General features: G+C 44.2%; 1 protein-coding gene across 1 annotated transcript in view; it reads right to left on the minus strand.

Annotated features, from left to right (window-relative positions):
• Positions 1-284: 284 nt before the first annotated feature.
• Positions 285-14,111, minus strand: part of LOC110367669 — a 35,581-nt gene continuing 21,754 nt past the window's right edge. Inside the window, exons 3-4 of the mRNA XM_036133966.1 lie at positions 337-867; positions 285-290 (exon numbers count right to left, since the gene is read on the minus strand). Coding sequence (XP_035989859.1) covers positions 285-290; positions 337-867 — 537 coding nt within the window. The remainder of the gene's footprint in view (positions 291-336; positions 868-14,111) is intronic.

The raw sequence follows: 14,111 nt of genomic DNA on the forward strand, positions 1-14,111 counted from the left end.
AAGAGGCAGAATCAGGCTGCTGGGAATGGTCAGGAAGATTCCCAAACTCAGCAGTCCACAAAACCTTCTCAGTTCTGCTGATTCCACATCTCTTAAACCAAAACTTATCAGGAGCCCAGCAGCCCTCAACATTAGCGTGACTGTTATGGCCAGGATCATGTAAAAAGCCCTCTGTTTGGTCTGGTCAACCTGTTTCTTATGATCTGCTACCTCCCCTGGTGCTGGGTTAGTTAGACCCCGTAGAACAGAAACACAGCAGAAGAACATGACACCCATGCTGAGCCCTAAAACTAAGAAAAAGGGAACGGCAGGAAACGTTGGCAGGTACACCTTCACCATCCCCATCCATCCAAAGCACAGCAGCCAAACGCAGACGTTGCTGATGTTTCTAATTTGGACGCCGTGGGTTTCTTTTCTCTGCATGTAGGCGATGGGGTGAACAACAGCCAGATAGCGATCAACGCAGGTCAGGACATGAAACAGACTTTGTCCAGGTAAAATGATAGAAAACAGAAACAGACCGAGCAGGAGCAGAAGGTCTCTTTCAAGGTGAAAGCCTAAAGTTAGAAGAACTGATCCAACATTGCAAATAATCTCTGGAATCATCATGTTGAGGGTGAAGAAGTCAGAGGGGCTCATCATCCTCGCCGCGGGGGTTAAGCGCTTATTCCACCATTGCTGGATCCCCAAATAGAGAACGAGGATGTAGAGTGGGAGCAGGAGCAGGGTGTTTATAGTAGCGAACACGCCATATATTATTATTCTAGTTACTAACTGCTGACATGCGAAGTAAAAGGGGACGTTGGAGGAGTTGGAGGCTGGAAGCAGAACAGAAGACTCACTGAAGGATGAGTTGACAGACATGGCCTGAAAAAGAGCAGAAACAAAGATGAGGTAAACTAACTACTAACTCCTTGTCCTGCCGATAATCACATTTGCTGATGATAGTCAGATTTTTACCGGTGTCACAAAAACAAACTCTTTTCCACTCAGCAACTGACAGTAAGGACATAAAGGTCCGCGGATGGAGAGCTGAAGAGCCTGGCCTGTTGAGACCTGCCATAACAGAAAAGTTTAGCCTTCATAAAATCAAACTTTTCTGCAACATTTTCACGTAACCCCACGTACTGATGGAAGGTTTCCTACAGTATTGTATAAAACATTCACATTCCCTTAGCAATTTCCAACAAAAGTGAATTTCTCCAATGTGAGATCAATAAAGGCTATCTTATCTTATCTTAAAACAACAATGAAATGACATAAAAAAAAACAGGATACTGTGTACTCTGTGGTCCTCATGGGAACCATAAATTACATTTATATATTTTAAATCTCAGTTTCATCTAAAAATATATTATCTATCATGTCAAGTTATGTTACTATATCTATTAGCATTAATGTGATACCGTACTGAACAAAATGACACATTTATTTTAGAAGCACATCTTTTTTCTCAGAATCACAGTATTTACCCACAGCAGTCAAAGCCCACACCTGAAATGTGTTGAAATGCTTTGCTGGGCCTAAGGAGAAAAAACCCCAAACGTCTGCAAACATCAGGAGAGATGAGGCGAAGTTGGGTGAATTTCTTCCAAAATAAGAGACGGATTGATCACTTCACACAGGAACAGGGCCAAATAAAAAAGGTAATAATGCTGAACAATCTGGACATCAGATATTCTGAAGAAAAGTTTATCTCAGGGAGGACCGTCAAAATTCATAAGACATATAAATGGATTGTAACAGGTTTTATTGCTTGAATTATGCATAATAATTTATGAAAACCATAAATAATTCAGGACATTCTGGAGAATAAAATTCCCAATAGTAAAACTAAATGGAACAAAAACTATAATTTCTGAAAAAATTAAACATATGTACCTGATAATTTGGTGCTTGCCGGTGGTTTCTAGATTTCCTCGTCCCAAATTTCATATGTTGCTGATTCTTTCCTAGAACTGTCTTTATACATATACTGATCTGACTTAAACAACCACAGATTAAAAAAGATGATCAAATGTCTGCATGTAACTAAATTCCACTGGGCCAATTATTTAAATCTCATTTGGGTTCTCAGTTGTCATTTGGCCTGAATTTGAGACCCAGAAGCAGACGATGCTTCTTGCTTCTTCTACGGTAAAACAAGCCAGCATGTATGCAAAGGTAGCGAATGAAGCTTTGGTGTAGGATGGCAAATGCAAATGCAAATGCAAACGCAATCTATAATAAGGGACAACAAACACAAGAAATGAAAATCAACAAGCTGAACAATATTCTCAGAAAATTCCCAGACTGATGCACAGCTGCTATTCTCAGTTAAATATTGTGGCTGATGGAACAAGGAAAACATAATAATGGAAAAAAACCTGCTTGAGTTTGAGAACCGGGCCTCGGTTCTCTCCTTAAACTCATGGAACCTCCTGGCTGTCCTGAAAAACCGTGACTTCGCCCGCCCCACAGCACAGTGTAGCACAGCGGTGGCAGCATCATGGTAAAGGAATGTGTCTTTTACAACTGGGCCAAAGAAATTTCCCAGTACCATTTTCTAAATAAGAATTTGTAAAATAGTTAAAAAAAAGACCCCTTATGATGAGTACGATAAATGGGCGTAGTGTTACCTTGCCTGGACGCGGGTCACCGGGGCCCCACTCTGAAACCAGGCCTGGAGGTGGGGCACACTGGCGAGCGCCTGGTGGCCGGGCTTTTACCCATGGAGCCCAGCCGGGCACAGCCCGAAGAGGAAACATGGGTTCCCTTGGAATGGGCTCACCACCAGTCAGAGGAGCCAAAGGGGTCGGGTGTGTTGTGTGATGGGTGGCAGTAGAGGGCGGGGACCTTGGCGTTCCGATCCTCAGCTGCAGAAGCTGGCTCTTGGGACGTGGAATGTCACCTCTCTGGTGGGGAAGGAGCCTGAGCTAGTGCGTGAGGTTCAGAGGTTCCAGCTAGAGATAGTCATACTCACCTCGACGCATGGCTCTGGAACCAGTCTCCTTGAGAGGGGTTGGACATTCTTCCACTCTGGAGTTGCCCCTGGTGAGAGGCGCTGAGCTGGGGTGGGCATACTTGTTGCCCCTCATCTTGGTGCCTGTATGTTGGGGTTGTTTGTTCTTATGCGCCAAACAGCAGGTCAGATTACCCACCCTTTTTGGAGTCCTTAGAAGGGGTACTGGAGAGTGTCCCTCCTGGGGACTCCCTCATTTTGCTGGGGGACTTCAACACTCACGTGGGCAATGACAGTGGGACTTGGAGGGGCGTGGTTGGGAGGAATGGCCCACCTGATCTGAACTTGAGTGGTGCTCTTGGCACCAGGACACCCTAGGCCATAGTTCAATGATCGACTTTGTTGTTGTTTCATCTGATCTGCGGCCGCATGTCTTGGACACTCGGGTGAAGAGAGGGGCGGAGCTCTCCACCGACCACTTCCTGGTGGTGAGTTGGCTCCGATGGTGGGGGAGGATGCCGGTCAGACCTGGCAGGCCCAAACGTATTGTGAGGGTTTGCTGGGAACGTCTGGCAGAGCCCCCCGTTAGACGGAGCTTTAACTCCCACCTCCGGGAGAGCTCTGAACACGTTCAGTGGGAGGCGGGGGAAAATGAATCTGAGTTGACCAAGTTCCGTGCCTCTATTGTTGAGGCGGCTAGTTGGAGCTGTGCCCACAAGGTTGTTGGTGCATGTCGCTTCGGCAACCCTCGAACACGCTGGTGGACACCCGCGGTGAGGGAAGCTGTCAAGCTATTATAAGATTAGATAAGCATGATTAACATTTGAGAAGGAATCAGGAGGAGGTACATGGTGTCTGACTCCACAGCAAGTCATAAATGGAGTCCTCTGCCTCCTACAATTGGAGAAATATGATCCCTCTTGCTGATTTTCATCAGAACTCTTGCTGCAGCATTTTGGATCAGCTGAAGGCTTTGAACTGCATTTTGTGGACTTCTTGATAGTAAAGAATTACAATAGTCCAGCCTTGAAGTAACAAAGGGATGAACTAGTTTTTCAGCATCACCCCTGGACTGTTTCGTGCCTCTATTGTTGAGACGGCTAGTCAGAGCTGTGTCTACAATTTTGTCGGTGCATGTCGTGGTGGCAACCCTTGAACATGCTGGTGGACACCAGTGGTGAGGGAAGCCGTCAAGCTGAAGAAGGAGTCCTATTGGGCTTTATCGGCCTGTGGGACTCCGGAAGCAGTTGATGTGTACCGGCAGTCGAAGCGGCAGGCGGCTCGGCTGGTCGCCGAGGCAAAAACTCAGGCAAGGGAAGAGTTTTGGAGAGGCCATGGAGAAAGACTTCCGTACAGCTTCGAAGCGATTCTGGTCCACCATCCGGCGTCTCAGGAGGGGAATGCAGTGCGGTACCAACACTGTTTATAGTGGGGGTGGTGTGCTGCTGACCTCGACTCTGGACGCCGTGTGTCGGTGGGCTGAATACTGCTGGGATTAAGACCTCCGGGACAGGATCTCCCATTTCTGGTACTGAGGTCACCGAGGTTGTTAAAAAGCTCCTCGGTGGAAAAGCCCCAGGAGTGGATGAGATGCGCCCTGAATACCTTAAGGCTCTGAATGTTGTGGGGCTGTGTTGGTAAACACGACTCTACAGCATTACGTGGACATTGGGGGCAGTCCCCCTGGATTGGCAGACTGGGGTGGTGGTCCCCCTATTTAAAAAGGGGGACCGTAGGGTGTGTTCCAACTACAAAGGAATCACACTCTTAAGCCTCCCTGGTAAGGTCTATTCAGGGGTTCTGGAAAGGAGGGTCCATTGGATAGTTAAATCTCGGATTCAGGAAGAGCGGTGTGGTTTTTGTCCTGGCCGTGGAACACTGGACCAGCTCTATACCCTCAGCAGGATCCTGGAGGGGGCATGGGAGTTTGCCCAACCAGTCTACATGTGTTTTGTAGATCTGGAGAAGGCATTCGACCATGTCCCCCGGGGGATCCTGTGGGGGGTACTCCGGGAGTATGGAGTACCGGGCCATTTAATAAGGGCTGTCAGGTCTCTGTACGACCGGTGTCAGAGTCTGGTCCGCATTGCCGGCAGTAAGTCGGACTCGTTTCCGGTGAGAGTTGGACTCCACCAAGGTTGCCTTTTGTCACCGATTCTGTTCATAACTTTTATGGACAGAATTTCTAGGGGCGCAGCCAAGGTGTTGAAGGGATCCGTTTTGGTGGCCTTAGGATTGCGTCTCTGCTATTCGCAGATGACGTGGTCCTATTGGCTTCATCAAGGCGTGGTCTACAGCTCTCACTAGAGCGGTTCGCAGCCGAGTGCGAAGCGGCCGGGATGAAAATCAGTGCCTCCAAATCCGAGACCATGGTCTTGAACCGGAAAAGGGTAGAGTGCCTCCTCCGGGTTGGGGAGGATGTGCTGCCCCTAGTGGAGGAGTTCAAGTATCTTGGGGTCTTCTTCAGGAATGAGGGGACGATGGAGCGGGAGATCGACAGGCGGATTGGTGCGGCGTCTGCTGTAAAGCGGGCGCTGTACCGATCCGTTGTGGCGAAGAGAGAGCTGAGCCAAAAGGCAAAGCTCTCGATTTACCGGTCAATCTACGTTCCTACCCTCATCTATGGTCACGAGCTTTGGGTCGTGACCGAAAGAACAAGATCCCGGATACAAGAGGCTGAAATTAGTTTTCTCTGTAGTGTGTCTGGGCTCTCCCTTAGAGATAGGGTGAGGAGCTCAGTCATCCGGGGAGGACTCAGAGTAGAGCCGCTGCTCCTCCACGTCGAGAGGAGCCAGTTGAGGTGGCTCAGGCATCTGGTTAGGATGCCTCCTGGACGCCTCCCTGGAGAGGTGTTCCGGGCACGTCCCACCGGGAGGAGGCCCAGGGGAAGACCCAGGACACGCTGGAGGGACTATGTCTCTCTGCTGGCCTGGGAACGCCGTGTGATTCCCCCGGAGGAGCTGGCCCAAGTGGCTGGAGAGAGGGACGTCTGGGCCTCCCTACTGAAGCTGCTACCCCCGCGACCCGACCCCAGGTAAGAGGATGGGTGGATGGATGGATGGATGGATGGATGGATGGATGGATGGATAACACAAATTCAACATTGTGATTAAGGAGCAATAGTGAATCATGACGTTTGTGTCTTACTGTTTGACATGTGGCGATGTCACTTTATTAATATAAACAGTCACAGTAGTGAAAACACAACATATGAAGAAGATGCAAGAGGGAGCAAGACGACTAGAAGAGAGGACGAGGAGTCAGTAGTAAGTGGAGGGCCAGAGGTGGAGCATTTCTCTGAAATAAAGATATTTATAAATCTATTACTCAATTAATCAATTATGAAACTATGGAAACTTAAGTCAGGATACAAAGAAATGAACATCAGTCATCCTGACCTGAGACAGAGATGCTGCTGGATGGAGACTCTCCATAATCGCTGATGCTACACCTGTAGAGGCCTTCATCAGAGCTGGTGGTCAACTACAGCATTTCATCCATTTTCACACAGCTTCAACAACACTAACTCCACAGTCTAATCTTACCAGTGACAGTGAGCTGGATGCTGCTGCTGGCTGCTCCCTCTCTGGATTCACACCAGTAAACTCCACTGGAGAAGGAAGCTGATGGTACAGGTAGAACCAGCAGCGTCTCCCCATCCATTTCCACACTTAGTCCTGGTTCCTCTGGTTCTGTTCCTCCTCACAGTCCATCTAGCAGAGCTGTTGTCCTCCTCATAGCTCAGAGACACAGAGTCTCCTTTAAAGAATTGAGATCTGCTGGGACTCACAGTCAGAGCAGTTGGGAGGACTGATATTAAAGTCACTGTTTCAGCAAACAAACATGTTTGCATTAACGAACACATTAAAATCATGAAGACAATAAATATTATAATGTTCAGTATGGATTTCTACTTACCAATTCACTATCTGCTAACAAGAAATAAAGAAAACAAAACAAAAACATTTCCTATGTCTTCTGTTCTTTCTCTGAGGAAACTATTGTGGAAAAATTGTATTGATGTATGTAACTCTGATCATATCTTGTCTTTCTCATGGGAAAGAAGCTCACACGCTTACAGATTTATTATTGTGTTTTCTTTAACCAAGGAATCAGAGAGGAGTTTTGTTAGATAGATGTAAAAAGGTTTAGTGAACCCTTTTCCTCTCGCTCTGTTTCCCGACTGCGTTGGGGGACAGACACATCCAAAGACTTCATGTCTTTGGATTAAAACTTACAAAGACAAAGATGCATCTTTCTCTTAATTGAATGAGAGGTGTGCTCGCTTATTTGATAAGTATTAATATCCACAACAAAAACCTGGAAAACTTTATTTTTGCCTCTTTGAGACAATTAGAAGCATTAAGAGGTGATGGTCAGACCTGCAGATGACACACATTTAGACTGGTTTCAATCAAAGTTCACAGTTCTGATAGAAAACCGATCTCTGGGACACCTTGATGGTCCAGTTCTAGCTCAGTAGTTCTTTCTAAACTGGCTTCATGTCTTTAGTTCACATGTTCAGATTATCTTTAATCCTGCAAATGTCAAAGCTGTAGTTCATGCAGTCTAACTAGTTTCTCCTCCATTCTGCTCCATCATCATTCCTCAGCAGAACAGGCAGTAAAACTCTGATCTTTAAGGAAAACCCAGATGTTCTGGACTTACAAAGCAGCAGGTTCTGAGGTGTTGTTTCCTCCATGGTTCCTCTCGCTCTGTGACAGCTTTTTGCTTCTGTCAGGAGATCCAGAAGAAAGACCGCCCTCTTCCTTTCTGCAGCTTTGTTTTACTCCTACTCTTGTTACTGAGTAACAGAGTCTGACTTTCACCTCTTAATGCTTTTAATGATCTCATAGAGGCAGAAATAAAGTTTTCCAGGTTTTTGTTGTGGATATTAATACTTATCAAATAGGCGAGCACGCCACTCATCAGCCAAAAAAGGCATATAATTTCATAAAGTGGAGGAATATAAGTGTAATAAGTGTATTAAGTGGCTAAAACTGAGCCTCCTGTAGCGAATGTTGATTTTTTTTTAAACTGTGTAATAAAGAGCATCCTGCCACTAGATGTCAGTTTTCCCACAACACATTAAAACAACCCAGAAATGTCCAAAAAGTGATGCAGAATTATAAATTCACCGTGTAACTTAGCCCAATATCAACTTTTGTTTTGCAGATAAACTGTTGAAATGGGCCTATGGGTGGTAGTTTTATGTTGCTGTCACTTTTTTTTTACATTTTGTTATGTGAACTGTAATGAAATTATGAAATCAAAAGTGTCATCTTTTCATGTGCAATCAGCCCTTTAAATTACTTAATGATGCCAAAGTGGCCCAGTATAGAAATGAGTTTGACACCCCTGCTCTAGTTACTTCTTTTTTTGTTCAGTAGTGTCCTGTCTGGTAATGTGGCAATAAGAATTGTTGTCCAAAAAGAGCCCCACAGATTTTACTTTCACAAGTGGAGCAACGCCATAGTGCTCCGCTTGATTTATGGATGTAAATAGTTATATTATGATTCATGCAGGGAGTATTTCATATTATATGGACACTACAATGAGAAAGTAGAAGGGAAAAAGAAAAACAAGGCGCCCAAGAGGGACCAACACAGGAAATCTGCCCCCCACGAAGGGAAGAGGAGAGACGGCCCCGAGAAAATCCCCCAGGAGCCGCGGGAACGAGCCCGTGGGCTCCGCCGGCAGCCAGCTACGCTGAAGTGGAACCGGCCATGGGCCCCAGGGGGCCCCGACTGAGCCCCGTGGGGCCAGGCCCCGCGAAGCAGCCACCAGGAATGAGCGGGCACCCGCCCGGGCATCCACCCCCACGCACCGAGCACCACCAATGCACCAACGGGCCAAGGTGCCAGCCTAGGTACTTCAAGATATCCAGTAAATGCGATGTTTGCAATTTCTCCTTTGCATCAGCAGGTAGTGTAAAGATTCAGTTATTGTGCTTATATTGTAATCTATTGATTTATCTTATATACTGGTGATGTAATGTCCACTTCATCTTCTTCACTCACAGGTTTTACTTTTCCTTAGTTATTGTTTATTAATTTATATTCTTTTTCCTCATAGCATCTGAATTGCATACATTTTTCTCACACATTTTCTTTTAAAGCTTAGCCGGCCTCTTCTGTATGTATCGCCCTGTCTTTGTTGTATTTATACTACAGCATTCTGACTAAATTCCCTCTATCAAAACAGTCCCACAAATTAATTTGATTAAATCAACCTTGGAGTCGTTTAAAGTCTATAGTTAATTGTCTTTACTGTCTTCTGGCATGTTTGCTCCATTTCAAGCTGTCAGGATGAATCAGTCAGCGTTCAAACTATTTTGATGTAATCACCTGTATCACCAACGCTACAATTACCAATATTCATACGTTATCAAACCTGGTTATTGTCTTTTTTTTTTAGGTTGCCTTAAACTTTCATCACATAATTGGAATGATTCTGGCGCTGGAGATGATTCTTCTCACAATTCACACCCCTGTCCAGTCTCCACCCCTCTGCAATCAACTTCTACTGGCTTCACCTGTCTCCACCTGCATAAAAGTTCCGTCCAAGTCAGCCTCCAGTGCCAGATCGTTTTCGAACCTCGTGTGAGTAACTTTCCAGCGTTTTCTACCTGCCTGTCCCAGTAATTAACCCTGACCTGTTACCAGTGTTTTTGAGCCTGCCTTGTCCTAGCCTGTGTCTGCCTGCCTGGTCCCCTGCCTCCTGGAACCCCTACCCCTGGACTGCCTCCTAGTGAACCGGATTTCGGATTTGGACCTGGACCCCCCACTTGGATTTTTCCTGTGTATTCTGCTCGGTTGGCTGGATTCCCCGATACTAGACCTGGATTGCCTTGTGACAAACGCCTTTGGAAAACCCCAAGTCAAGTTGACTTCCTCCTCAGCCGCTCAACGGCTTTGGTCTCCTCAACAGACGGATTCAAGTCCCGCGGCAGCTCGACTGTTTCTGCCTAGCTCTCCCGGCGACAAGGTCAGTGCGTCACAAGAGTCTCGTCATTTATTTTGTGACCAAGTCTAACTCTGCGCCTTCACCCTCAGGAGTTTTCCGGCCAGTGAGCGCGAGCCACAAGAACCGGAGCGGACTGTTCGGATCTTTGAATAAATTTTTTAAATTTGACTGACCTGTTGTGGTGAATCTTGGATCCAGTTCTCGTTGCATTACGATAATATGAATATTGTGGTGCAACATAATACTCTTGGTGGTTTTCCCTATTTCTTCTCATGCATATCTCTTGTTTTGTGAAGCTTATTATATCTAAAAGTGGCATATTTTAAAATGTTTCACCTTTACACATTCATCAATGTGTTTTTAAATGTCTATTTTGGTTTTAATTGTGTACAAGAAAATCTGAGGAGAATGCAGAAGGTGTGTTTGCCGAACTCATCTTTGTTTCTGTTGCTGACAGGTCCATTGAAGGTTCTCCAACACCTCCGTCTTAGCCCCTGCCATTTATTGTCCATTTTTCAGTGTCCTTTTCATGGCCTAATAAAAACATTGACCATCTTCTTCATGCGTAGTGTAGTGTCGATAGGTTGAACAAAATTACAGTAAAATAGTCACAAACATTTGAACCAGTGTTCCCTCTAAAAAATTTGTCATACAAAGGTCTTGCACCCTTCCTCCAGGTGTGAACCCCTTCAAAATGTAAAAGCAGAATTATTTTTACAGTGACCTTGTTTTCTCTATAAATACAATCAAGAATAAACCTTGTAGCATCACATTTCCACATCAAACCTTTTCTCAGGTGTAATATGGGTGTGTGTGTTTGTGAGTCTATAATTGTTATCTTCTTAGGAATGTTTAATTTATTGCTTATTTAAATACAGTAATAACAGAATACGACTTTTCTGCCTATCCCTCCAATTTTTATACACTCCAGCCTCATCAGTTCCGTGAGCAGGAGCTCTCAAGCTGGAGAACTTTAAGTGCAAAAATTGTGAAAAATCTCAGAAACATTACGTCCACAAAACGTTTTCTTTAATTTTCATCCTGTATGATACATTCACAATTATTAACTTATGTTTTAAAGATATAAAATTTATTTTAAACTTAGCTAACATAGATTGTGATATAATATAACCTAATACAACATGGCATACAATAACTTAAATACATCATATTAGGGAACTTTTTTCATAAAGCACTTTTCAGAAACAAGATGATTCAAAGTGCTGTACATGATAAGGCAATACATGACTTGAAATTCAAAAGTGAAGTTATGGCTAGCTTGTTAATTTACATCTTACAGCCACTGATATAAATGCAGATATTGAAATTAAAGTTGGGAGTCTGGACTTTCATTCCATGAAAATGTTATTTTTAAAAAATTCTGTTGATAGAAACAATTTGCAATAAAATTACAAAACTTACCGAACTTTATTATTAGAACCAGAATCAGAAATACTTTAATAATCCCAGAGGGAAATTGTTGTTTCAGTACAATCGGCATAACATGAACAAACAAACATCACAAACATTTCAGGGGGAGACAATTTACTGAGGCCTTGCTGCCAAGGTCACTACACAGTGCCCACAGGGCACTGCCATTACTCTGTGAAAAGATAGAGGCCACAAAAAGGAAGGTGGGAGGGAAAAAAACTCAAACTTTATCCTATAACAGGATACAGTTTGAGATATCAAAAACCTCTTGCACAAAAAGCACAAATAAGACCAAATACATATGACAGAAGGTAAACATTTGAGACTAGTCGTGTGTAAGTTCATCAGTTTATATGAGCATCAGTTATGTGTGTCTGTTTGGGTAAAAGTGTTTATACTTCCGTGAACATTCTCCAGAGGCCATTGTCCTTGATGTTATCAGCCAGCTAACAGTTCAGAAAGCATCCGCAGATGTCAGCGGGGGAGGAGGGAGCAGGGGAGAGTTCTGAGCACTCTCCGCCATAACAATTCAGGAGTGGAGATAGAGAGGGCATAAACCAAATATGTTATTTGTTATGAGACAAGCTGCATCTACCTTCCTGCCAGCTTTAAGTCTTTTGCTGGCTCCAAATGGTGAAATCCAATTTTCAAAATTGTTCGACTTTTCCGCGCTTCACTTCCAGATTTTATCCCATCTCCCCTTGAGTTCAACCACCGAAGCCAGTCTGCGTACCAGCACATCCAGCTTTTCGGCTCTGCTCCTCCACCTCCCAGGTCTGTCCGTTTCACCGCCTTAGTGAGCGCGTCATATGCAGTCGGCAGCTTGATCAAGGCCAAATGGCTACCGACATCTGCTGTATTTGCTGATACATCAAAAATCCACCAAATCCAATAAGTAGAAATCCAAGTATCCTGAATCCAAATATGCAAACGTCTCAAACATCCAGGAATGACAAAATCGAAAGACACACCCTTTTCCATCCAAGAATATAGGGTGTATCCCACAAAATGAGTCAAATCAGGACCGGACGGGTCCCCCTTTTGTTGCTTACCCGTCGAAAAACAATTATCAATAGCATTGAGGGACCAGCTTACCAGATCCATGTTTTTCAAAGTTCGGTTGATATGAAGAAAGTCCTCAGAAAGACAAGACATAGCAGCAAAAGCAGGAGGGGGGGTGGTGAAAGCTGGAGAGGAGAGAAAAACACGACCAACCTCGAAAAGAGACAGAACAGGAGAGTATTATGTATTAGATTATGTAAAAGTCTCAGTAACTGTAGCGTGACAATTGTTTGCAATGTCCATGTGACAGCTGTGATTTGACTTTATATTAGGACTGAAACGATTCCTTGAATGACTTGAAGAAATCAATAACTGAAATTCCTTGATGCAGATAATTTGCCTCGAGGCTTTGTTAAATTCAAATTCTTTAGTCCAGCCAGGGGGTTAATTGTGTTGCACAACACTCTCACTTCTGCTAAATGATAGCCTGCCTACGCTGCTGATACGTGGATGCCAAGTGTGATCGTTACTTTGGGCAAAAACAAGTGCAGAGAACAAGGGGTCAGTTTTATTTGGATAACATTATGCTTTTCAGAATGAAATAAGTGGCTCTGTTTGTTTGTGACCATTTTCACCACAGAGGCAGCTAGCACTGTGCTGATGTCAAGTCAACCGGAAAGGGCTGAGCATTTGACAAGTTGATCGGAGAACAATTGTTTAGCTGCAGAAGCATTTTTTTTGCAACACATGCCTAGGTTTATACTAAAGACGTGCACTTTTATTGGATTTCTAGACTTGGAATTAGTTTAATTGTAACAAACTTAAATTGCTTAAATTGGAGGCAACCAGGCTTTTGCTCAGTTTTTCTGTAAACGTTTTGGGTTAGTTATTAATAGTCATAATAATCAAAATAATACTGTATTGCTAAAGTGATCGTTAGCTGTAGCCCTACATTAATTTATCTTTCTATCCATTTTTCATGCCACCAAGCAGTAAGGATTTATCCCAGCAATTGGCAGGGAAACACATACACCTCTGGACAGGTTAGCACTCCATTCCAAGATAGTTGTTAGTTTGAAATAAAGTATTGTAAATGTTGATGATTTTTTTTTTATCTTGGTTCTCAAATATTAATAATATGATCATTTGATTGCATTTTCCTTTAACTGTATCTCTGTGACGTCATTTTAAAAAAATAAAATACCAGTGAAGTCAAAGAAGTAACCTAAATCTAAAAGTCCTTTTACTCAGTGTCAAATCGGTGCTTCGACTAAGTGGCCTGCAGTGGTGGTTAGGATCCAGCAGGTGTCAGTATAGGACCACAGAACCGACACCAGGGTTGGATCTAGGCCCACAGGCATAAGAGGGCAGCAGAGATGTTAATGGGGTATCATTATGTGATCACATTATCCTCCAGCAAATGTATGTTGTTGGTGATTTGTGTTTTCTTTGGAAAAAGAGAGTAATGCTGCGTCCAACATCCAAGAGATGGATTGCACTTTATTAAGGTTTCTAGTCCGATACCTGCTTAGCTTGGGTGTCCCGTCTGAAGCCAACACTCCTGCTGGTATGGTTCTCAGGGCCACGGATGAGAAAGCGATGCAGAGACTCATGGAGATCTTTTAAAAGACCAATCACAAGCAGGGCGCCTGAAGCTGCAAGGGGTGCCGTTTGCCAATTCTACAGATAATGGGAAACCGCTCTTGTGGTGCAAATAATTTTTAATTTCTTTTCTTTTTTAGGTGCTCATGCTGCCCCGTGTGTGTCATGG

This window comes from Fundulus heteroclitus, unplaced genomic scaffold (assembly GCF_011125445.2).
Source record: "Fundulus heteroclitus isolate FHET01 unplaced genomic scaffold, MU-UCD_Fhet_4.1 scaffold_71, whole genome shotgun sequence".
NCBI lineage: Eukaryota > Metazoa > Chordata > Actinopteri > Cyprinodontiformes > Fundulidae > Fundulus > Fundulus heteroclitus.